General features: G+C 41.6%; 2 protein-coding genes across 6 annotated transcripts in view; one reads left to right on the top strand and one right to left on the bottom strand.

The window, feature by feature from the left end:
• The window catches only part of srfb (serum response factor b), a 28,143-nt gene that overhangs the window by 379 nt on the left and 2,664 nt on the right, over positions 1 to 25,100 (bottom strand). The window contains exons 2-7 of one of the 5 annotated variants that reach the window (XM_089012232.1): positions 21,782 to 22,048; positions 7,896 to 8,136; positions 5,240 to 5,404; positions 4,922 to 5,041; positions 2,405 to 2,602; positions 2,218 to 2,319 (exon numbers count right to left, since the gene is read on the bottom strand). In XM_089012232.1, coding sequence (XP_088868358.1) covers positions 2,218 to 2,319; positions 2,405 to 2,602; positions 4,922 to 5,041; positions 5,240 to 5,404; positions 7,896 to 8,136; positions 21,782 to 22,048 — 1,093 coding nt within the window. The remainder of the gene's footprint in view (positions 1 to 2,217; positions 2,320 to 2,404; positions 2,603 to 4,921; positions 5,042 to 5,239; positions 5,405 to 7,895; positions 8,137 to 21,781; positions 22,049 to 25,100) is intronic. The other 4 variants (XM_089012230.1, XM_089012231.1, XM_089012233.1 and 1 more) reach the window with 4 other exon arrangements.
• On the top strand, positions 15,405 to 17,353 carry LOC148889542 (uncharacterized). The gene is made up of 2 exons (XM_089012235.1): positions 15,405 to 15,602; positions 16,744 to 17,353. Exon 2 carries the CDS (start codon positions 16,753 to 16,755, stop codon positions 17,323 to 17,325), a length of 573 nt encoding a protein of 190 aa, XP_088868361.1. The 5' UTR covers positions 15,405 to 15,602; positions 16,744 to 16,752; the 3' UTR covers positions 17,326 to 17,353.

The following is a 25,100-nucleotide window of genomic DNA, read 5'->3' as shown; positions in this document are numbered from 1 at the left end:
TTGCATCTCCATGTTTCAAATACGCTTTTGTGCTCTATTTCTGCGCTAATTTGTGTTCATCAGAAGCAAGGCTGGCCAACTATTTGTGCTTCATGTTTGATTTTTAACTCATTCAGTGCCATTCACAAATTTATTTGGGAATTGAAAAGCAGTCCTGAATTTGTTCAGGTTTTGGTTTTTCTTGCCGGGGGTGCCGGTAAAGCGTCGGCGAGACCTCTGGCAATGTTTTTCCATTCCACAAGGGGGCAGCATTTCTCTTTTTTCCAATATTAGCGCGTTGTTCCAACTCTAGCTGTTGTTAAAGCGCTATATAAACCAAGATGTATGTATTGCATTGCATTTTGGACACCTGCCCTCATTTCAAACTCATGTAACTCCAGACCCATATAATTTAGCAATTAACTTTTTTTCCTCATGAAAGAAGAGAGTCTTAGGTTTCTAATGCTGTATTGAATGTTTATGTAGTCCTAAAAATCAATACAGCATTCTGTGGGTCCTGGAATTCGAGTGAGAATGACAAAAACCCTGGCACTGGAGTAGACACATTTTTGCACACGTCTGGCAATGAATGAGTTAAAATTGTCACATGAGGTTGAAAAAAAAAGCTAAAAGGTGTATTTTTTCAGAATGAAAAATGATTTTAATTATTTGTGAAGAAATTATAGATTGTCTAATTATTGTATTGAATAAAAACAGTATGCATACACACGCACACACACATATACAGTACATACACACATAGAGTACACACACGCATACAGTACACACAGTACATACAGTACATACATACAGATAGATAAATAGATCATTTGTGTAATTCTCATTCAAGAAAAAATATTTTAATTATGTAATTACATTAAAACATAGGGGGTTGAATACATTTTGATAAAAAAAAAAAATTAGGACGAATTACCCCCCACCCTAGCAAACATATAAGGCAGTCAATAATATACCCGCCATTATGGACGAATGGGCATCCTCGGCTGTTTTCAAGTGATACAAATAAAAATACTTATTTTTAATAGAAAAAAAAACCACTTAGAATGGTGCAGTATACAACATATTCCATATGTTTGATTTATTCTATCACGGATAGAAAATGATTCATATTATTAGCGTTAGTTTGTGCAGGTGCACCAAATGTCATGCAAGTTTGAGGACAATTATTTATTGGATGGATGAGGTCCCTGATTAGCATATAAAAATATGGATAGAGTCCTTTTTGTAAAAAGGTAACACAAATATATTTTGGGTGCTTTGAGTGAAAAACCTGAGACCTTAAAGGACAACCGACGTCACTTTTTTGTTTCTTAACTGATATCAGAAAAACGTTTTATAGCATCTAAAATACCCAAAACACGCAGTATGATATTTTTAGTCAAATGCAAAACACCAATAAAAATCAGCAAAAAATTCAGCTGCGAATTGGGCATTTTGAGAAAGTCCCGCCCCCAGTTCGTGACATCACGCCAAGACGTCTTGCATTTCTGGAGAATCAAAACAATGGCTTCAGATTCTGAGAATATGCTTTCTTGTTACACATCCAGTTATGAATATGATTCAAATAGTTCTGAAGAGGAAAGCATACATGTTTGCAATAGATTAAAGAATTTATTCCATGCCATTTTGAGGCAACATTGGCGAGAAACGATCACCAGAAAAGAGGCACAAAATGGCGACCTCCGTTTCCACAGGCTGATAAATTCCTTATATGGAGCTTGGACACCCTCTTCTGGCGGCTTTTGGGTGCAACTCAAGGTTTTCAGACCAAACAAGTACAGCAAAATGCATTGACTTGATGGAAGGACTGCTACAATGTGTCTTTTTGTCGGTCAGGGGGAGTTCCTTTAGTGACGTCACGTACGGCCCAGTCACCAACTAAAAAAACATGACTTCCGGAATATTCAGCGCGAGTCTTAAAAGGTAAAATATAGCTATATGCGTAGGAATCTTTTTAAAATACGCTCAGTAGAAGTCATGTGAAGACATTTTACAAATTATGGACACAACTTGTCCGGAGACGTCGGTTGTCCTTTAAAAGCGTGGTGTGATCATGCAAATTCCACAAAAGGAAGTGCCCAGATTCGAACCCTGAACTGTGTGGCAAACATGCTAACCGGCCCAAGTGCAGCCTGTCAAAACGCATTCACGTGCTCTGCTAACGGGTGGCGAGGTCACGTGACATGCGGGTTGCAGAGGGAAGAGCAGAGTTTTCACTTGTGAAATGCAGATCTTGCCGTACTGGGTGAAGTTGCACCGCCGACACGGGGATCTGCACTGTTCCTGGAGGCGCTGTGAGGAACACTTGCGGGACAGACGCTGCCAGGAAGGGGAGCAAGAGGTGAGAAGAAGACCCTTCCGTTCCACGTTGACGTCGAATTGAGGCTGAGAGGGTGTGTTTTACCTGCGTCGTGAGCTTGCGCGTGGGAAACCTGCATGGCCGACGTGCCCGGGGAGAAGGCGTTGAGCACGGCCAGCCCCCCGTCGGCCAACGTGGGCGTGGAGGCGTACATCACCGTGTGGGGGCTGGGGTACATCATATGACCGGCCACTGAGGACGGCACCGTTGAGGTGACGATGGTTGCCGGGAGACTCACCGTCGCTGACAGAAAGACACGATCAAATTATTCTTCAGGATAAATTGAAGGCGTGCGTGTGCAGGTAGGCGCCAGGAGGTGGCGCTTATTGTCAAATAAAACAAGAGTAGACATCCGTTTTTTTGGGCTTGTTCTAGTTTGGTTCATCTGGGAAATTACCGTATTTTCTGGTGTATCATGTATTATTAAAATCTATCATTTACTTAAATCACTTAAAATGACCGCCTTATATGCTGGTGCGCCTTATATGGGAAGTAATATTAAGCCACAACGGATCTCGCAACGACTGTCAGCAGCAACTGACCCCGTTTCCCCCTGTTGAAGAAGTCGTGTGTAACCCAAGCCTATACTGTAGCGCCTTATAATGTGGTGTGCCTTATATATATATATATATATATATATATATATATATATATATAGAAAACTTTTCTATATTTATATATTATATTTGGATGTTTTTTGTCATTCAAGTGCGCCTTATACACGAGAAAATATGCTAATTACCGAAAATATAGCTAATGGTAAAACGTGAAATTATGTATTATTTTTTTGTTGAAGTAAACACAAAAGATCATTTGTTTTTCCCTTTATAAATATAGTAATTAAAGATATAAAATAATAATAAATAATGAAATGTTTTTATTAATGATCTTATCTTCATTTTTTATTATTTGTTCATTATTTTATTAAGGAAGACAGTTTTTAAAAAAGAAAGCTGTTTAAATGAAGCCAACAACAACAAAATCACAGATTCCAAAACAATTATTAAAAGAATACATTTATGAACAATATTAAGATTTGGTGCGCCTTATAGTCCTCTACTGTAGCGCCTTATAATGTGGTGTGCCTTATATTTGGAAAAGTTTTTTATATATATATATATATATATATATTTGGAATGTTTTTGTAATTCATTGTAGATGCGCCTTACACTACGGTGCGCCTTATACACCAGAAAATATGGTAATTCCCGAAAATATACCTCATGCTAAAACGCAAAATTATTTATTTTTTGTTAAAGTAAACACAAAAGATCCTTTGTTTTTCCCATAATAAATATTGTAATTAAATATAAATAATGAAATGTTTATTGATTATCTTATCTTCATTTTTTATTATTTGTTCATTGTACATACACTGTTTAAATGAAGCAAACAAACAACAAAATCACAGAATCTAAACAACTATTATTTTTAAAATAATACATTTATGAACAATATTAAAATTAGGTGCGCCTTATAGACCTCTACTGTAGCGCCTTATAATGTGGTGTGCCTTATATTTGGAAAACTTTTATACAGTAAAGTCTCGTTATATCGATATCGGTTATATCGATAGTACTGCTTATTACGATACTATTTCTATGAACGCAAGGAGAAAATTTACATGCCGGAGGATTGGATATATCGATAGTCCGGTTATATCGATATTTTTTCAGACTCCCGACTTTACTGTATTATATTTGGAATGTTTTTGTAATTCATTGAAGGTGCGCTTTATACTCCGGTGCGCATTACCTATGGCAACATTTTGATAATACACCATTCATTGAGTGTGCACCTTATACTCTGGTGTACATTATACACCAGAAAATATGCTAATTACCGAAAATATACCGAATGGTAAAATGCGAAATTATTATTTTTTGGTTAAAGTAAACAGGAAAGAGCCTTTGTTTTTCCCTTCATAAATATTGCCATTAAATCAAAAAATGAAATAATTGTATTGATTATTTTATCTTCATTTTTTATTATTTTATTAGGAAAGACAGTTTAAAAAAAGTAAACTGTTTAAATGAAGCAAACAACAAAAATAACAGCTTCTAAACAATTATTATTATTAAAATAATACATTGATGAATAATATCAAGGTTTAGATCACCTTATAGTTTACGACCTTTTCCGTGGCGCCTTATGATTGGAAAACATTTATATATATATATTTTTTATATATTCTAAATGTTTCATTAATTGAAGGTGCACCTTATAGTCCGGTGTGCCTTATACAGTAAAGTCTCGTTATATCGATATCGGTTATATCGATAGTACTGCTTATTACGATACTATTTCTATGGACGCAAGGAGAAAATTACATGCCGCAGGATTGGATATATCGATAGTCTGGTTATATCGATATTTTTTCCGACTCCCGAGAATATCGATATAACGAGACTTTACTGTATATGGAAAACGTTTGAAAATACACCATTCATTGGGGGTGCGCCTTATACACGGGAAAATATGACAAGTCTACACGGCAACTTTTTTTGTATGCACCGATTAGCATACTCCCTACCCTAAAATAATTTGCTAAAATCTATTTACTCGATATACCCGTGGAGTTTGTAGAGGTGTGGGACATCTCAGGGTTGCTCTCACTGTTGGAGATGGTCTGAGTGTTGGGGTGAACCTGAATGGCCTGCAGCTGCTGAGGGACACCCGTCCCTGGAGATAAGACACATACAGGAAGTCAAACAACTGAGCAATAAGACAAAAAAAAAGGAGAACAGCCATAGTTGTGTGTTAAATAAAGCCTTGTGAAGAATCTCAACGCCTGATTGTGAGCCAGACAGCGAATCGGTGCAGTAGCAATAGTGGTTAATAGCATAGTCGAAGGAGTGGTGGCAGGCCAGTGCAGGTCACCTGTGAGGGAGACAGCGGCAGGGAAGCGGAAGACGGCCTGCTGACCCTGCTGAGACTGAGGGGTGGCGGCCAGAGTCTGACCATGCTGCCCCTGGAGAGTCAGGGAGTGCTGCTGCAGCTGGCTCAGAGGAATGGTGGGGGTGCCGGGGGGGAGAGGAGTGCCTGCTGAAGGAGGCAGCCACACACACACACAGAGACGCACACACAAAGTAGCAGAAGACTAAATGTGAGAAAAGGCTGCTGTGCGGAGAAAGGTGCCCCCTTTTAGAGGAACAGAAGCAGTACAAATGAGATCGCAAAGCAGTACCCAATCACCACACAGAAGGAAATCAACATGAAAAAGCTCACATAGAAATGTATTTTTGTATTTAACTGCATTACGGTGAAGAAACTTAAATGTGGCTGCTGCCGCTCAACCTAGCTATCTGGCTGGCCACCTAGCTAGATAGCTATTTGCTATCTATTATCTGTCTAGCCGGCTATATATTAGCTGTCTAGCTAGCTATTAGCTATCTATTTGGCTAGCTATCTAGCTGGCCAGCTATTAGCTATATATTAGCTAGCTTTCTATGTATTTGAGTTACTTTCGGGTTGAGTGAACGCTGGCTGCCGCTGCTCACCCACAGAAAAGCTTATCCTGTGACAGTAAAGTGACCTTGAGAGTTTTGAAAGGCACTTAAAAATGAAATGTATTATTATTATAAATAGGAACGTTAACTAATTCGCTGCCATTACCGAATTTAAAGCGCTAAAGTGCTGATCACACCTCTGGCAATGGTTTTCCTTTCCACGAGGGGGCAGCATTTGCCTTTTGTCAATGTTCACGCTTTTTTAGTTTTAGCTGTTGTTAAAGCGCTAAACAGACACTCCCCAAATTACGAACGAGAAACGTTCCGAACGGTCGTTTGTAAGGTGACTTTGTCCGTAAGTTGAATTTGTTCGTAATTTGCTTCAGTGCTATATTTTGTATGGAATGTATGTTTAAGGATAGGTATGTTTAAGGTTTATATAAGTATGTTTAAGGCATGCAAAAGTAACCTGTATTGGTTTGCACTGAAAAATAAACATTTAATAAAATATATGCTTTATAAACATATAAACATATAAACATATGTACATGTACAACTGGAGAGAATACTACATATGTTACTACAAAAATGTTCAAAGGTACCGTTGTTCGTAACTCGAATGTTCGTAAGTAGGGGAGTGTCTGTCCAAATAAATACATATGTATGTATTGTATTTTGCACAGCCGCCCCCATTTCAAGCTCAGATAACTCCAGTTCCATATAATTTAGGAATTAACTTTTTTTTTTCGATGAAAGAAGCAAGTCCAAGGTTTTTTATGCTGCATTGAATGTTTATGTAGTGCTAAAACTTAATATTCTGTGGCCTGGCATTCAAGTGACAATGACAAAAACCCTGGCACTGGATCAGAAACATTTTTGAAACATTGGCTCATTTACTGCCATTCCCGAATTTATTTGGGAATTGAAAATATGACGTTGAGCGCCATTCCCGAATTTGTTCAGGTTTTGTTTTTTCTTGCTGGGGTAACGATGAAGTGCTGGCCAGACCTCTGGCAATGTTTTTCCCGACCACAAGGGGGCAGCAGTTCCCTTTTTTCCATTTTAGAGCTTTGTTCTAGCTTCAACTGTTGTAATAGCGCTACACAAGCCAATATGTATGCATTTCATTGTATTTTGAACAGCCACCCCCATTTCGAGCCCACATAACTCCAGACCCACATGACTAAGGAATTAACTGTTTTTTTTTCTGACGAAAGAAGACAGTCTAAGGTTTTTGACGCTGAATTCAATGTTTATATAGTCCTCAAACTGGAAATTCTGTGGGTCCTGCAATTTGAGTGACAATGACAAAATCCCTGGCACTGGAGTGGACACATTTTTGCACATTGGCTGGCAATGAATGAGTTAAGTAAGTGCAGCATAGTACAGTTAAGTCTCACATATTTGTAATTCGGCCTTTGTGGATTTATTTATTTATTTTGCTATTTAAATGTGTAATATACGCCCTCCCTGTTTTTTTCCAGGAACAGGAAATGTCGGGGAATAATTGCTGGGGGAAGCCAATTGGGACCCCTAAATTGAAGTCTGCCCACCCCTCAAAGTCCTCAGTCAAACTGTCCTGGGAAAAGCGTTCGCGTCTATTTCCAAATCAAGCTGCAGTTTCACTCAGTATATTTCATCTCATCACAATGACTAATGACAGGCCGTGTGTTCTACAGCTCTCGCTGCCAGGCCTATTGTGCTCCCCTCACGTAATTATTCCTGTACGAGAGTGGAAATCAAAAGGGTGTGAGCGTGTATGACTGGCTTTGAAAGGCGTGATTGGAAACAGCCTGACGAGTGAGGCACGACCAACCCGAGATGACGGCCGGGTGGTTGGCAAGGTTTCATTTAAATTCTAATCAGCGAACAGTCACTTGGCCTTCTGAGTGAGTCGTGGGGATGATGTGACTCAAAATGAAAAATAAATAATAACACCCGTCCAATAAAAAAACACACACACACACACACACACACACACACACACACACACACACACACACACACACACACACACACACACACACACACACACACACACACACACACACACACACACACACACACAACCGTACACTTCAACATACCGGGCATGAAAGTGAATCCACCGGGTAGTTGCATCACACCCGTAGAGGTGCCGGTGGTCTTCAGGACCGTCCCGTTGGCGCTGACGCTGGTGCTGGCGGATACCGGCGCCAGGTAGTTGGTGATGGGAAAGTTGGGCCCGCTGCTCACCTGCATGCTGGTGGAGGTGGTGGGCACGGTGGCTTGGGCGCTGCTGGTCCCGCCTGGGAGGCTGGCGACTGTGAACGTCGGTTTCAAAGTATCCTGAAGGACACAGATTGAGAAAATAATAGTTGTGTCAAAGGAAATTATTTTGAAAAAAAGGGCATCTCGAAAAGCTTTGGTTCACCTCACATTTGAGATTTTGCTCATATTTACTCATTTACGCAGTTGATTTGGCAAAAACTAACAAACTATCTTGGTTTGGAATGGCAACTACAAAAATTATCACAAGTTCAAGACGGCGCCTGAGCAGGAAGTCATCAGCAAGTGATCTCACGAGCCTTGTTTTGATCTTCCCTTTTGTCACTGTGTTGTTGTGTGTCATGTGGACCGGATACGGATTGTTTTTCAGCATTTTTGGCTACAACATTCATCAAGGCCAGCACTGTTTTTGATTGGGACGAATGTCAGTGCCCTTTGACTGTCATCGCTGGACAGGTCTGGGACCATTGTGTTTTTTGCGCCTTTAATGGGCAGAATTTTCACAGCCCAGCTTTGTTCAGAAAACGTCAGTGCAGTTGGACAGTCTGCGTCAGCGCAGAGCACCAATGTGTCTGTGGAACTGTCGCAGCTTGGAATTGAAGCGGATTTACGTGGGACAAGAGATGTGAGACAATCTCCTTTCGCCAACGGATGCTACCGCTTCATATTTGCAACAACATTTATCTTCTAGCAGACGTGCACATTTCACCATGACGTCCCTGATCCACCGGTGAAAAAGACGCTTTGATCCCATCCTCTTTCATCTGGAACTGTTTCATACAACAAAGAGGGTCTAGAAAGTGCTTAAGAAGGAATGACTGTCTGTGTCTTTTGTGTTGTGTCACAATATTTGTTATTTTGTTTTTGTTGTTATTTTGCTTTCAAGATGGTGCCACCAGAGTGGCTGCCTTTACAGCAGCTCCTGTTTTTTTGTTTTTCTACTTCTTCCTTTCCTTTCCTCTTCCTTTCATCACTTTGCTGCTGTGACATGTAAACTTCTCCACTGTGAGACTAATAAATGCTGTCACACGTGTAGACCCAGAACAGGTACTGTAGGTCTCGTTTAAGTGTTCGATTCAGTTTAGAGAAAGGGTGCTGCAAACCAGCCTTAAAAAAGACACAACAAAGCATTGGCGTGCATAGAAGAAATACATAAAACAGACATTTCAACTCTACGAAGGCCCTGGAGTCAATCAAAATCTGCCACAGTCCATGCAACTGATGACCGGTGACGAGTGAACAGTCCAAGGAGTACTCAGCCGTTGAAGTACAGTAAATCACTGTATGAAACGTGAGCATGCATGTGTATATGGAGGTTGCCTTTTTTTGTCTTGCTTCTCTCCACATTGTGGTAGCAGACCTTCACTTGTGGGGAACTACAATAACAACCTTAATGGGGCTTTTCCTCCCAAAAGCAGCTGGATGCATGGTGGAGAGTAAGAGGCGGAGGCTTTAAAGTAAGCAGGATAATTCCAAGAATCAATGGACGGGCGGCGGGGACCAGACGTGACACAAACAAGGTGCAGAGGTAGACCTGTCTAATTGCAGCCACGTGTACGACTGACTACAAGTTCACTTTTTTGCTTAGTTTTAAAAACAAAGTTGTGTTGTAGGTTCAATTGAATGACTATCCCCGATGATTTGTGTTGTTCTTCATTCATCCATTTTAATAGTTGAGTCCGTTCAAACACACCAAAGTAAAGTATAAAGGAAATGTGATGTTGCCATGACAACCTTAACCACTCTCTCACATCCCGACAAAAGGCGCCAATGCACACATAAGGTATGATTGAATGACGCTTGACTGAGCGGCATGCTAATGTGAAAATCCATTGATGAGCAGAGCAGGATGTGTTGCTGAGTGGGCTGCATAAGAGGAGGGGGTTTTGGATCCGACTGTAAATAAACAAGCTACTTTCTATCAGCTTGAAACAGTCTTTTGAGAACACAATGGAAACAAACATACAACAAACGTGCAACATGAGACTGCAAATGCAGTGTTTCACCAACTAATTGCCCGTTGCTACTCATACATTCACAGATTATTTTTTTACTTCTGTGATTCAGGGTTTCCGCAACACCATAAAATGCCACAAGAAAGCTCCAAATCCCTGTTACTGATTGAATCGCCAATTCTTTGGTGCCATCCTGTTGCCAAGGAACCCAGGTGGCGACTTCACCTGGAAGTTGAATTTCTTCTGTGACTGGACTTTTAATTAAATTTACATCTGCAATACTATCTTGACTTAAATCATGTATTTTTTGAAATACTAGCTGTTACTCAGCCACGTTTTTGCTTTGACTTGCAGGAAAAAGCTCGAGAGCCTGGCACCATACGAGGGCAATGAACTGAACTAGCGACAGTTGAACAACTGTTCAAAAAGTTGGCTTCGAAATGGATAGCACAACTCCCTCTTGAGGTTTATCATCACACTCAACATCAAACAACAGTAATCCCACAATATAAATTTAAAAATAACTGTGCTAATCTACTTGCTGAATGCTCACAAAGTAAAATGCCATTGACGGGATGACGACTACAGCTAAACACCAAATGACTGACATTTTTCTGTTTTATTGCTAAGGATTCGGAATAAATAATGATCAAGATCAGATTTGATGCATTAATGCATTACTGCAAAATGTGCTTTGGTAATCATTGAGTTGGCAGTGGTGTGGAACTACACCGTATCATATGAAGATTATCTTAAATACTATTGCTTTCTTTTTTAGCTTGAAAGGAGGGAGAAAATGTTCTAAACGCTTCTCAGCCTACACGTAGCATTATTTTCCATACAGTTCATGGACTGAATCTCAAGCAAGGCACGTCTGTTTGGCCTGTCAATCAATGCCATCTTTTTTGTCATTATAAAAAATAATAATCTGGAAATTGTCTAGTGAAAAATTTGGAACACACAGACACTCTAAATTGTCTGCCCATAAATCAAGAGTGAAATTACATAACTATGCCATTTCGTGCATACCATAAACTACAGGTGTCAGAAAATGTTCCTACTGTGTAAGTAAATCATTTGGATTTCAATCAAATGTTTCCATCCATGACAGCCATAATCTGTGGAATCGCAATCGCTTCAAAGCCAATACCTATAAACAGAGCCACAGTGTTGTTGTTGGATGCGCCGATTTGCAGGATTCTCTAATAATCACCACATAAACAGACACAACATCGTTATACACTGTTGGCTAGTAGAGCCATCAGCACCAGAAAACCCATACGGCAAAATTTCCTGATCACCATCCATTCGACATCCCGTTGCAACAGTGGTTCTCAAATTAGCTTGGCAGTCTGGTTTTGCCCTTAGTCGAACTCTGGTTCAAACAGACTGTTCCTGCCTGAGTGCACATTCCGTAATCGTCACAGTAAGGCGAAGTAGTATTCACGTCGGCACACGCTGCAATAAAGGGGGCGGGGTGAGCAGTGGCTCATTTGCGTGTGACAGGACATGCCCCCCCCCCACCCCCTCCACACAAAGCGGCTGGTCTCAACAGGACTGAGGAGTGTACTCTGGAAATTTGAAATTCTGAATACATCTGGGATATGTTTTTCATTTGCGTGATTCACAAAATACAGTCGAATACCAAAGAGTACAAGTGAGATTTGAGGCGTGTTTTAAAGATGGGCAGCGAGGGGGCTTGCCGAATGCTCAGTGGCAGGTCATCCCAGAGAGTGGGACCAGCAACGGAAAAGACTCAATCCCCTCTGAGCCTCCGTTTAGCCTTTTGCACATCTATTAATGTCTGGTCAGCAGACCTTGGGCATCGGGAAGGTGTGTAGGGGTGGATGAGCGAGGCAATTTAAAGATTTTAAAACAAATTACATCTTAAAAAGAACTCAGATCTTGAAAAGAAGCAAGTGATGGGATGTCAGTATGAGTTACAGTATATGCTCCCTCTTACGAGTACCAGTCAAAAAGGCAATATGTCTCATGAAACAACACAAAAGAGTAGGTGGGACTTTCCGAGCTGAATGGGAACTCTGACCCCAAAATGTGGTAATATTCTCTGTCGGGGGAGACTCGGCTTGGAGCAAGTGCTGGCCCCATCCAAGGAAAAAGTGTCGAACATTAAGCTTAGCGAACTGAAGCACGTTCAGCAGAAAAAAAGAGAAGCGCATCGATCTGGGAGAGTGAATCGGCTGCAGTTTTGTGTTGATGACTAACCCAGTCATACGGCCTGGCTTTTGAACCAATTAAAAAAATAATCACACAGACAGACAGTCTCATCTCTTCATCATAGACCTTTCCCTGACCACCATGGCTAAACACGTAGGTGTTCATATTTGATGGCACCCAGAAGATTAATCATTAATTAGTCGGCCTTCTTACACTCCCGACGCACACATAGCTGCACGTTTGTGTTCGGCTGTTAGTCACTACACGTATACACAAGCAATGTGCCGAGTGTGCAGTCCATCTGCAGATCTTGGCTCTCGTATGGGCCTCTGACAGTCCAAGGTCCTTTTAACTGCTTTAGTTAGAGTTGGTTAAACAGCAGCAGGAAAACGGAACAGGGGAGGGGCCTCACAAAAAAAGGACTTGCAGTTGTCACCCATGACTTGCTATTTAAAGCAACCAGGAACAATTAGTCCTGAAACTTTAGTTTGACATCAAGTGGTGGCTGATCTAATCATTGATCTGGAAAGTTATCAATGCATTGTAATGACAAAAAACAAAGTAGGAGGTGAAAACGAGGAGGTGGTGTACTAGGAGAGCTTCAGTGTGGTGACCGTGGCATTTATCACACGTCCTCACCACCGTTGTGCTACAAAATGTGTGTCTGTCTGTGTGTCTATGCGTGTGTGACCAAGCTGTCTGGACTGCAGGGACAGGAGTGCAAACAGCTGAGGGTACCAACAGCTGGCGGGAAACCCGAGCACCGCGTGGGGGGAATTAACCCCATGCTGGCAAACACTAGACCCCCAAGGAAAAAAAAAAACAAAGAACAAAAAAATGAGCCTATTCTAGCTCTGATAGGTCCCTGCTCTAAGTTTGGGGGAGCAGTACACCACTCCCTGAAGCCAATCTGATTAACTCTTTGGTCTAACCCTGGCTCTGATTGGCTCAATAGCTCTGGTATTATCTCACTTGCATGACTAAGCCAATGTGGTAACGACCTAAGACGTTTGTTGTAATCATGGTCTAAATTCATTAACCAAAGAAAGTCAATCAGTAATGTAAGCAATTATAGATCTTTGGGGGTGGTATGGATTATGTGTGTGGAGGTTCAATCACTTGGAGTCTTTGTCACCAGGGGCATGGGCCTCAATCTTCTGAAAAGAGAGCAATGCAAACACCTGCTTTGCTGTCTGAAATGCTGGTTCATTGACCACACTATCTGCGTGACCTACATAGTTGGTGTTAACTGGCCCAATTGCTTTGTATGACCATGTGTGCACTGCCCAGCATGCCACTCTAGTACCGACACAGCCTTCTAGTTAACTGTTCAGATAGTGCATGGTAACTGCCACAGTGCTCGAGAGTTCATCATGCAAAGGATTCAGCTAATTTCTAAATGTACGCGCCTCATGTACACTTCCTGTTTAGTTTAATTCTGGACTTACACGGGAAATCTTTGAAACGTCCTTTAATTAAACTTGCAAAGGCGGTAAATGTACAGCTTCACTTTCACCACTCGTCGAGCTAAATACGCAAGACAGTGAGCCAAAGACAAGAGGAGATAAGTCACCTTGGATGGCCAGAATTGGTGAAGGAAGTTTTGGTCCGGGTCAGGGATATGATAGAGTCAATCAGAAGCTCATGTTAACAAAACAATTCACCAGAAAGCCCATAGCCCCAGAAGTTGTACAAAGTGGATTTTGAATGCAATCAACACCAAATGTGGCCAGTTGTAAATATGAACCATTCATTCAAAGTTTAAGGTGACAGCTGGCAGACAACTCTGGTGTTGGTCGGACGGCACAATGTACAGTGTAGCGGTGGCCGGGCCGCCGGCCCTCAATCTAATCTCCCATTTGCTGGATCCCATCTCCCGGCCTGTCACCCTGCCAGCAACATGGAATTTGCAGCTCCATTTGGGACTGCTAAAAAAGGCAAGGCAGCCTAAGTGGAGGAGGTGCAGCCAATGACTGCTGACCTGTCCAGTTGCTTGCTGTAAAATAAGGAGGTGGTGGGGTGGGAGATTCTGTATGTGTGTGCACTGCACATTTTCAGTCTAACGCCACAACAACTCTTTGGATCTGACCAACTTCATATGAGTGATTACCCTTCAAAATTCAGATAACCTAGTTCGGATCATCATTTTTGAAATATTGCTGCTTCAAATGGAGGTTGACAGATCAAAATCATTCACTGGAAAACAATATTAACATAATCATCGTCTTGAAATGTATACAATTTAATTTTTTCCCTCTAAATGTATACTGCATACTTTGTTTAAATGACGTGGAAATTAAAAAAAAAAACAAAAACAATTGGTTGCCGTGTCAATTTAAATCTACAATGCTTATTTAAAACAAACATTTTTGGACTGTGGATTTGATACAATACAAATTGATGTTGTCCGCTTAACATGGACAGATATCATATCCAGGAAAATGAAGCAGTCACAAAGATAGTAGAAAGCACCAGGGAGTGAAACAAAGTAGGATCAATCAGAAACGGAAAAGGCTTGATCCCCTTTGAGCCTCCGTTTAGATCTGGAAAAGAACTCTAAAATGTATAGAGAGCCAGTGAAAGAATGCTAGTGTATGGGGTTATGTGCTCTCTCTTTTGAGTACCAGTCAAGTGGTGTGCAGCAGCATTCTGGACCAGCTGGAGATGGTTCATGGAGGATTGGCTGACACCAAAGTAAAGCACATTTCATTAATCGAGCAGAGATGTGACCAAGGCATGGATTACTGCTTCAAGGTGCTCAAAGAGAGATGTATTTCATGATGATAGGAAAAGTCACGCTCATATCCCTGAAGGAGAGAGGTGCAAACTGAACAAAAAGCTTTGCTTCATGAGATGTGCAGCAACAGAAAAGGCTCTTATCGTGTGCATGATGAAGAAACCATAAAGGATGCTAATCCTTTGTGAGGTCATTGTCAACGAATTAAACAGTGACTGGAAACACAACGTGGAATTACCCCACTGAGAGAACAAGATAAACATGGAAAGAGGTGAAAGTGAATCACAAGATGAGATCATTGTTGACAAAACTGTTAGAAGAAGTGACAGAATGAAAAAAAAGCTTCCAAGAGATATGGACACGATGAGTATGTTTATACAGTCACAGATGATCTTCGAGCTACGATTTGCTGTGTGACAAAGGCAATGGTAAGTCTCAAAGTGAAGGAATGGCGGGAGTCAGGCGATTTGGAATAACAATTATCTTCGGAAAATAAGACATGGGACTTGATGGATCTACCAAAGGAAAGACAGACAGTAGGATCAAGATGTGTCTTCAAAGTCAAGTATCATTGCGATGGATGAGTGGAGAGATACAAGTATGGACTTGTCACGCACCAGTAAGATACATCTATCAAACCTGGGCGAGAACAACCGGTATGTAAATATTGGTTAAAAATATTTATTTAGGGACCCAAGCAGTCTTCTCGTGGTTGCGGTAAAGTTTACACTGAATTCATGATGACAATTGGATTCTAACATAATGGATTCAAAGATAACATAATGCATGATAGAGGCCATACTCTAGGAAGATGAAATGGATAATGCAAATGTCCCCATTGCGGGACTATTAACGGCTTTATGATTCTGAAATCATGTCGTGACTCCTGCTGATGCCAAAGTCAAATGAAGGAAAAGTGATGGTGAATCAACAAACCTATCAGTCATTGCCTGCTGCAAATGCCACATGACAGAGAACGTAAGCAGTGAGCACCCTGTCCAAGTTCAACAGTGAGCACTGTGTCTAAGGTCAATGCACATCCAGATGCTTCACATCCAATTGCTTTGAAGAAAATATTTCAATACTGTACTTGAAAGGGGCTTTCTCTAACACATGAGCAGTCAAAAAGGATCCTTTGATCAGATTCTCCAATGCTGATGAACCGGATGACCGCCGCTCGAGAACAGGTAACATATTTCTTGTGGATGAGCCATGAGCAAGAAACAGGCAACAGTTGCACTTTGTTTCTGTGTCTTGGCTGAGATGTGGACGGGTATATGACCGGTTGCCGTGACCCGTGTAAAAAAATAAATAAATGAGTCAATAAATAGCGCACGCTACATGTTTAATACTAAATGGTCGACTGATGAGTGAGTACAGTTCGGTTTGAAACAATGATGGACTGACCATGACAGGCGGGTGGTGAGGGCCACTGATGAAGAATAACGGATTGGGAAAATTTACCCATGCGTCCACTGACCTGAAAGTTACTGTATTTTCCGGTGTATAAGGCACACCCAAAAGCCTTGATTCTCTTTAAAAGATGACCCTGCGGCTTATACGCAGGTGCGCCTGATATGTGATGTAATGTTGAGCCACCACGGTTCTCGCAACTATTGTCAGCAACTACAGACTCCATTTCCCGGAAGTAGTGCATAACCCTAGCCTCTATTGTAGCGCCTTATAATGTGGCGTGACTTATATTTGGAAAACTTTTCAATATTTATGTATTATATTTGGAAAACCTTTTTCATTCAATGAAGGTGCACTTTATATATTACACATTATTATTATTAGACAGTTGAGATGGTGGTGGACTTCAGGAAACATCCATCACCACAGCTACCCCTCACACTATCCAACTGCCTGGTGTCAACCGTTGAGACCTTCAAGTTCCTGGGAATCACAGTCTCCCAGGACATGAAGTGGGAGGTCAACACCAACTCTATCCTGAAAAAGGCCCAACAGAGAATGTACTTCCTGAGGCTGCTAAAGAAGCATGGCCTGCCACAGGAGGTGCTGCAACATTTCTACACGGCTGTCATCGAATCCATCCTGTGTTCTTCCATCACCGTTTGGTTCGGGGCCGCCACAAAAATGGACAAAATCCGTCTTCAACGGACAGTTAGGACGGCGGAAAAAATCATTGGCACCGCCCTACCCACTCTCGAGGACTTGCACACTGCAAGAATCCAAACTAGGGCGCGGAAAATCCTACTGGACCCTCCGCACCCTGCCCACCACCTTTTCCAGCTACTCCCCTCAGGCAGGCGCTACCGATCCATGCGCACCAAATCCAGCAGACATTTAAACAGCTTCTTCCCCCAAGCCATTAACTCTTTGAACTCTTTCAACAGTAGCCAAAATGGAACTGTATAGTGCCACTTAGCAGTTTTTTTGACAACGATACTAGTGCAGCGTGTTCTACCGGAAACAAATTCCTTGTGTGTTCTACATACTTGGCAATAAAGATGATTCTGATTCTGATTACAACAACAACATCCGGTGGGCCTTATATACAGAAACATACACCATTCATTGGAGGTGCACCTTATAGTCCGGTACACCTTATACATCGGAAAATACGGTACATTAACACTATTATTTTGTGATTGGAAGGTCGAGGTTGCGGAGGCGGAACTTTTGCTCCCCAGCTCAAAGGTTTTCCACTCACACGACAAGGCTAAAAATAGACACAAGAGCAGCACATACAGTCCTTGGAGTGAACAAGATTGTGTTTTGTTGTAATATTGTATTCTACCAATTCAATCAATGACTTCATTGATCAATCGGGTAAATAATTACATTACTTTCTATCAACAGTTTTCATCCAATATAACATATCATCCAAGCCTGATCCTGCTCATCTAAAGTCTCGTTTAATCGTAAAAATGTCACAAAGCCGTTACATCTTGCGAATTTTTGTCATGGGCACTTTGAATCGTAAAACTTTACGTAAAACAACAATTTCTTCTTCTTTATAATAATCTAAATAAATCAGAATGTGGGTGACAGAATAAGGGCATTCCTGCTTTGAAAAAGAGTCCGTTTTACGTAATTTCTTCTGGCATATATTCTTCGGTTTGCTAACACTTCTTGCTAAGGGTCATCCCTTTGAAAAAAATGTTCAAAACAAAGTTACAGAGGTAATTTAATATAAACCACGCACCTAATCATTTTAGTTTTGCTAAAATGCAGTGTGAGGCAACTTTAGAGGTATATTTTCCTTCCATATATTGGCTTAACTCCGATTTACAATCGTGAAGGGCACTCCTCTTGAGAGGTGCCTCTCTAAGACCCGATGCATTCACACAGACATACTGACAGGGGCTGGGGTGGGAAGGGACAATATTACTTATTTAAAAAACCTGCAGAGCGATGTACATGTCAGGCTCTGCTGACTATTCCAGGGTGGTGTACATTGTGAAGGTTTCCTCACTGGGCAACACCGGCACCTCACTGTCCAAGAGAAAAACCGCCACACGGGATACAGAGTCTCCCTCAAATGATCCATCCCGTCGCAGCCACTCGTATCAACATCAACACTCCGTATCGCTCTATGAGTGGTGGGGTTGGTTGGAGGTGGGGAATCACAGGACTCCAAAGACAGCTGCAGCTTATAAGGAATGCGAGGGGCCTCACGCCAAGAGAGCAAGCAGGGAAACCATACCATATATGGAAACAGGAGCAATCTAAATTTTATCAATGAGCCGAGCGAGCATGAGAGAGGCTTAACATGCAAAGCTTGGTCTCCCATCCTTGACTTGACTTGAGTATGTACGCAGTAGTGAAGGTCTTGGAAAAACAGCATGCGAGCAAACAGGTCTTAGAGTCTCCATTGGCAGTGGGGAGAACTTGGGCCGCCGAAACAGCGGAGACAGTCGGGAGTTTGGCAGGCGACTGTATAAAGGTGCGAACAACGAGCGCAGTCTGCTGTGTAACAGAATTACTTCACTTCAATTTTCATACAATCATTAAAAGTTGGCTTTCCCTCTATATTGTCCCCTTTAATGGATTGCACTACTCATTTGCGGCTCTTCATTGTCAGTTCACAGTTGGAACAGAGGAAACCCTATGCCGTCCAATAATTTTCACTCCCATCTGAACTCTAACCCTCCGTGGAAAATCCCTTTTTGTGATTGGTTGATTTCAGGAAGTGAGCCAAGGGGCTACGTCTGTGCACTTTGTCCCTGTACGTCATAGATGCAGCATCCCTGGTGTATACAGTGGACAAAAAACAGCTGGGATGATCAAAAATAAAAATGAACCGAAAACTTTAGGGGGAAAAAAAGAAATCATTGGAGGAGTTGTTTCTTCTTGCCAAGTCCCCCCAAAATATATATATATATATATATATTTTAAGTAGGCTGATGGGGAACATCTGCTGGGCTAGTTCATATGTATGGATAGTGGGATGAATATTTGGATGGATGCAATTATGGTGACACGGCTTAAATGTTAGTTTTGCTGCAAAGTAGATAAAGTCCAAACAAAGAAAAGCCATTCATGATGCTGTAGCACAAAAAAAAATCAATACTTACTACGCTACGTTAACACACCACTCTGGTCCATTTAGAGCCTTAGAGTCTGTTTACACCAAGCAGTACAGTTTGATTACATTTCTATTGTCAAAAGTTGTGAAGAATACTAAAATAGCGTATCTGTATTGGCATCAAAACAAGTGGTACACTTCCTAAAGGGTGGCTCTAGACATTTGCAGTTTGTTGATTGGTTGACTAATAATTGTCACTGGATGATTTGACACTGCAGAGTTCAAGTGGCACAGAAAATACATAGTGCACACAATTAAATTTTATCTTATCGTGCTACATGAGAGGTGTATCTATCATAAATAAGTAAAATGATCATTCATGGCAGCCTGCGGCGCGGATGGTACACTCATTGAAATCAATCGGAGAAGGGTCAATCCAGGCCAACTAAACAGAAAGTTCCTGCACGTAAATATACACAGAATGGGTATATGAAATTTTTTATAGCCGTAGGTAATGAAAATGTGTGATTATTACATAAAAAATTGTAAATTCAGCTCCTGTGTCAAATAAGTCAGAGCTCACCATTGACTGAATACTGGCGGAGAAGCTGAAACTGACTATCAGTCGAAGGCAACCTTACAAGCCCTGAACAAATCACAATTACGTCCATTAATAAACGATTTCTAAATAATATAAATGACAACTTTGAACGAGGACAACATTTTGGAGACCCTTAACTGATTTCAACAGCTCTGTGTCTCATCCGTAGCCAAAGTAGATAAACACGGAGGCGCTTCGTATAGCAGGCTACGTGTTTCTCAGACTAACACAAACCAGATCTTCTAGTGATTTATCTTCAGCGGCGTTACGAGGCTTTCCTGGAGAAGAGGTCAGCAGGGTTCACGGCAGACGGCTACCTTATCAGCCTCATCCCCGGTCCCGGGGTATTTTGGATTTAACTTTTTGAAAATAATTTGCTGCTTCGAGAGCTTGCTCACAACGGGCAAGAGGTGAGGAGTATGTTTACAATAGGGCAGATTATTTTCCATCGCGGTTTATGTGTTGTCAAATCTTTTGTGGAGCCATTCCTCACTATATTAAGCATTTTTTTTACTTCCCGTGGGCTTTGCATTTAAAAGGGGGAAAAGGGTTGTACAGCATGCCACATAAGAGTTGTATCAGTGAACTCTAATTTGATTTTGGGAAAATAACAGAGTAACAAAAGCAATATTTCACCTTCTTTTTTCTTGGCTTGGATGAAGACAAGCGCTGTTTGAGAAAAATATGTTACTTTTGTTGCAGGGAATTGATTAAGTCCCCCTTTGGGTGACCCCGTCAAAAGTCAAATATGTGATTCAGGGTTTTATTCATATATATGGGAAGAATTTCCTGATAAATCTGCATTATTATGGTTTTAGAGTTTTATCTGTCTCACTGTGATATTTTAGAAATATTTGATTAATGCGCATTGTAACAATGAATGAAAGGAGAGAAAAGAAAAGCAATGATGTTCCCAACTCCAACACAGAATATCTCACAAGATTTCAGCGTACTTAATTTTTTCAAAGTTGAGTGGGCAACAATGGTGTAAATTCCACATATTTGTTTTTCCAGTTGGTGCTCTTGGAAGGTTTCACGAATTGACACTGACAATAAAATAATGACATAGGGGAAAAAAAAGGTCTACGGGAAAATATATTTAACCAAATATCATTTGCTCGCTTCATCAGAACAGATGATGTTTGGGGAAGCTTCTGAGTCTTAACTCATTCACTGCCATTCACACATTTAGTCGGGAAGTGAAAATATGACGTAGAGCGCCGTTCCTGAATTTGCTCCGTTTGCCATGGCCTCTGGCAGTGTTTTTTTCTTGTTTTCCACAAGGGGTCAGCATTCCCCATTTTTCCATGTTACTGCTTTGTTCCAGCTTCAGTTGTTAAAGCGCTAGTCAGTATACACCAATATGTACTGTATGTATTGCATTGTATTTTGGACAGCTGCCCTCATTTCAAGCTCATACAACTCCTGATCCATATAATTTAGGAATTAACCATTTTTTTCTGATGAAAGAAGGGTATCTAAGGTTTCTAACGCTGCATTGAATGTTTATGTAGTCCTAAAACTCAATATTCTGTGGGTTCTGGAATTCAAGTGACAATAACAAAAACCCTGACACTACAGTGTACACATCTTTTGCACGTCTGGCAGTGAGTGAGTTAATTGCGTCTAGATCCACCCTTTAGCTACAGATAACTGTATTTAGTACCTTACGCTTGATATGAACCAATATGAACCTGAACCAAACGATACTTCTTGGTGGAAACAGAGCTTTAACGACTCACCTTAGTGTCGCCCATGCTCTCCGACTCAGACACCTGGTAGGTGAGGTCCGTCTCCTCAAAGCCCGTCGCACTCATGCGTTGGTCTGTGGAGGGGTCCGAACGTGGCGGCGAGTCCGGTGAGTTGAGGCACGTTTGGATCAGCGCTTTGCCCGTTTCACTGGTGATCATGGGCTGGAGTTTACGGGTGGCGAACGTGTAGACGTGACCCGTTTCACTGGCCACGAGCAGTAGAACTTGGGTTCCGGTCAGGGTGGAAAGCTCGTAGGCCTGGTGAGGACAAACCGGTTACAAGTTAACATTCACCGAAAGCTGCATAACATAGTATTCAAAGACTTACACAGACGCTCTCCACCGTACGAACAAGATACATTCCGGGCGGTGGCTTGTAAGATGAATTTGTTCCTAAGTTGCTTCAGTGCTATATTTTGTATGGAATGTGTGTTTAAGTCAAACACTGAACGGCGAAGTATAAAACACAGACGCTCTAACAGTCGTAAAATCAATTTACACCTACTGTAGTACGACGACATATATCCTTGGGTCTTCAGTAAGCCATTACTGAAGCAGCTGGCACATAATTCAGCAATTACGTGCGAGCAGCCATTACTTTTTGTTATGCATCACATCTTCCTGGAGCGTCAACTCGGATGAGGGATTTCCTCCCCGCCCACATACTCTACGCAGCCAATTGTAAGCGAGCTTGCAGGATCGGGGCCTGAACTCGTTGGTAACCCTTCAGCATAGCTGGGCGCTGATTGGTCAGCCTTGGTGTCCGTCGCGTAAACATCCAGCCCTTGAAACTTGTCTCTGTGCGTGCGTGAAGCACAGTATGCAGTCAGTCGCATCTCTGTCGAAAGATTTTTCAAAATACAGCATCAACAAAAAAAAAATAAAAAAAATGTATGTACCGTTTATCGTAACTCGAATGTTCGTAAGTTGGGGAGCGTCAGTAGTCGCGTAAAAAAAATTACAAGGGGACGTATGAATATGAGGAAACCCCAAAGGTGAACATCGGGAACAAAGGCAATAGTAAAAAAAAAACATTGTTGACTTAAAAATAACCTCGTGTGACGCGTCACGCAAATGTAACCAAAATAACATAAGATAACGCTTCCAGAATAGATCAGGTGATAGCGTTGATAGAGTGCAGGGCTGCACACAAAAAAAGGGGGGGAGTGACACGGGGCTAGCCCAGGGACAGGATGCGATTGGCTGGTAACCACAAGGTCACCAGCACACGTTGCATTATAGTGAGAGAAAAAGTATAGAATGCAGTAAGTAGACGCTCAGCTCGCTCAACGTACACTAGATGAAACACGACAAGGCTGCACTCACAATGAACTTGCGAAGAAGCCTTTCTATCAAAATGAGTCATCACTTATGTGGAGGATGTGTGTGGTGCTGCCAAGGCACGGAGCCGTCGCCATCGCCTCGGTGCACTCAGCGTGAGCAGGCGCCGCAGTTAGCTGATCGAACCTAAATTGTTTTATTATGGTGTAATGGAAGCATGCAGTCGAGTAGGGTACGATGCTGTAATGATACACGAGCAATTGGCTCAATGATCTGCTGCCGCGTGGGCACGTAAATTACAAACAAACAAAAAAAGCCACTGGAGCCCAATAACTATGAAGAAGCAGAGAAGATGCAGAGGGTGAAGCAAGCTGCAAGTTTTGGCTCTGCAATGGTGAGGGAACAAACAGCCACGGTAGAAAATGGCTAATTTGTCAGCTTGATAATGCCTTGGTCACAGTACAAGGTAGACAGTGACTCTCTCATCACAAGTGCAGGAGGTTGAGCAGGGTCAAATTTTGTAGCTCTGTTGCTACACTTGACAGTAAAGGGATGCGACTCATTTGTCATATACCATTAGCTTATTCGCTGCCATTCTCGAATTTATTCCGGAATTAAAAAGTGTGCCATGGAGCTCCATTCCTGAATTTGTTCAGGTTTTGGTTATTCTTGCGGAGGTGCCACTAAAGCGCTGGTTAGACCTCTGGCAATGTTTTTCCCCTTCCACAAGGCAGCAGCATTTGCCTTTTTGTCCATATTAGCGCGTTGTTCCAGCTTTAGCTTTTGTTAAATCAGAATCAGAAAGCCAGTGAGGTTAAAATCTTAGCGAAAGAAAATAGATGGTTTGAAAGGTGAGTGAAAGAAGCTATTTTTATAAAACAGCAAAACCCTTCACTAAATCGCCATGGTGGGGTGAGGCTTAACTTGGATTGTGCTTACAACAGAATTTGTTGGTTTCTGGATTCTGATTTAACAAAAGCTGAAGCTGGCACAACGCGCTAATATGGACAAAAAGGCAAATGCTGCTGCCTTGTGGAAGGGGAAAAACATTGCCAGAGGTCTAACCAGCGCTTTAGTGGCACCCCCGCAAGAATAACCAAAACCTGAACAAATTCAGGAATGGAGCTCCATGGCACACTTTTTAATTTTATATAATTATATATATATATGGCCAGAGATACCAGTAAATTTTAGTTCGCTGACGAAGCTTCTTGGATGAAAAGCGAAACGTCCGACACCTTCAAAGAAGTACAGATGACGGCTGAAGAAACCTTTTCATGGATAGACCACTCCCCTAAGATTGAGAGCTTGCACAGACGTATGCTTGTGTATGATTTGCAGTCCATTGTGTTGGGCTCTCTTTGTATTAAAAAAAAATAACCAAAAAACATTTCCAAAATCCCAAGAAAAAGCAAATCCCAGAATAAATCCTCAATACTTGCAACATTAAGGTATTATACATGACATCATGCAGGACGGCGGTTTACGCTGATCTTTTGCAACTCTCGTATGACGACATTGCAAGTAGCAGTGTGGGCCTTGCATTATCAGCAGTGCTAAAGCGACAGCCGCATATCACTCAAAATTAAAGTGCATTGCACATTATCTGCGTCTTTAAGAACAACGTTTGAACATAAGATGTATTATTGATTCTGCTTAGGACAATTGATAGTTGCGGTGGGATATATTTGGGTGGAGTAAAGTCACTAACTTTCTGGCTCTGCGAATGAACACACATTAACTGCTGTTGTCAAAAGGGGAACTCGGTTGCTAATGAAGCAAACTGCCACTTGATAACCAGTAAGAATTTCTGTGTCCTTAACTCATTCACTGGCATTACCGAATTTATTCGGGAATTGAAAATATGATGTGAAGCGCCATTCCAAATGTGTTCATGTTTTGGTTTTTCTTGTGGTGGGTTGCTGATAAAGTACTGGTCAGACCTCTGGTTGTGTTTTCCCTTCCACATGGGGGCAGCATTTGCCTTTTGTCCATGTTAGAGCTTTGTTCCAGGTTCAGCTGTTGTTAA

This window comes from Hippocampus bargibanti, linkage group LG13, assembly GCF_051943395.1.
Source record: "Hippocampus bargibanti isolate YZ-2025 linkage group LG13, ASM5194339v1, whole genome shotgun sequence".
Classification (NCBI taxonomy): domain Eukaryota; kingdom Metazoa; phylum Chordata; class Actinopteri; order Syngnathiformes; family Syngnathidae; genus Hippocampus; species Hippocampus bargibanti.
Note: the sequence above shows the minus strand (reverse complement) of the source record. Positions and strands in the feature narration are given on the sequence as shown.

What these genes read in the sequence shown, in the direction of transcription:
- LOC148889542 (XM_089012235.1), top strand. Translation starts at nt 16,753, where the DNA reads ATGGTGGTGGACTTCAGGAAACATCCATCACCACAGCTACCCCTCACA.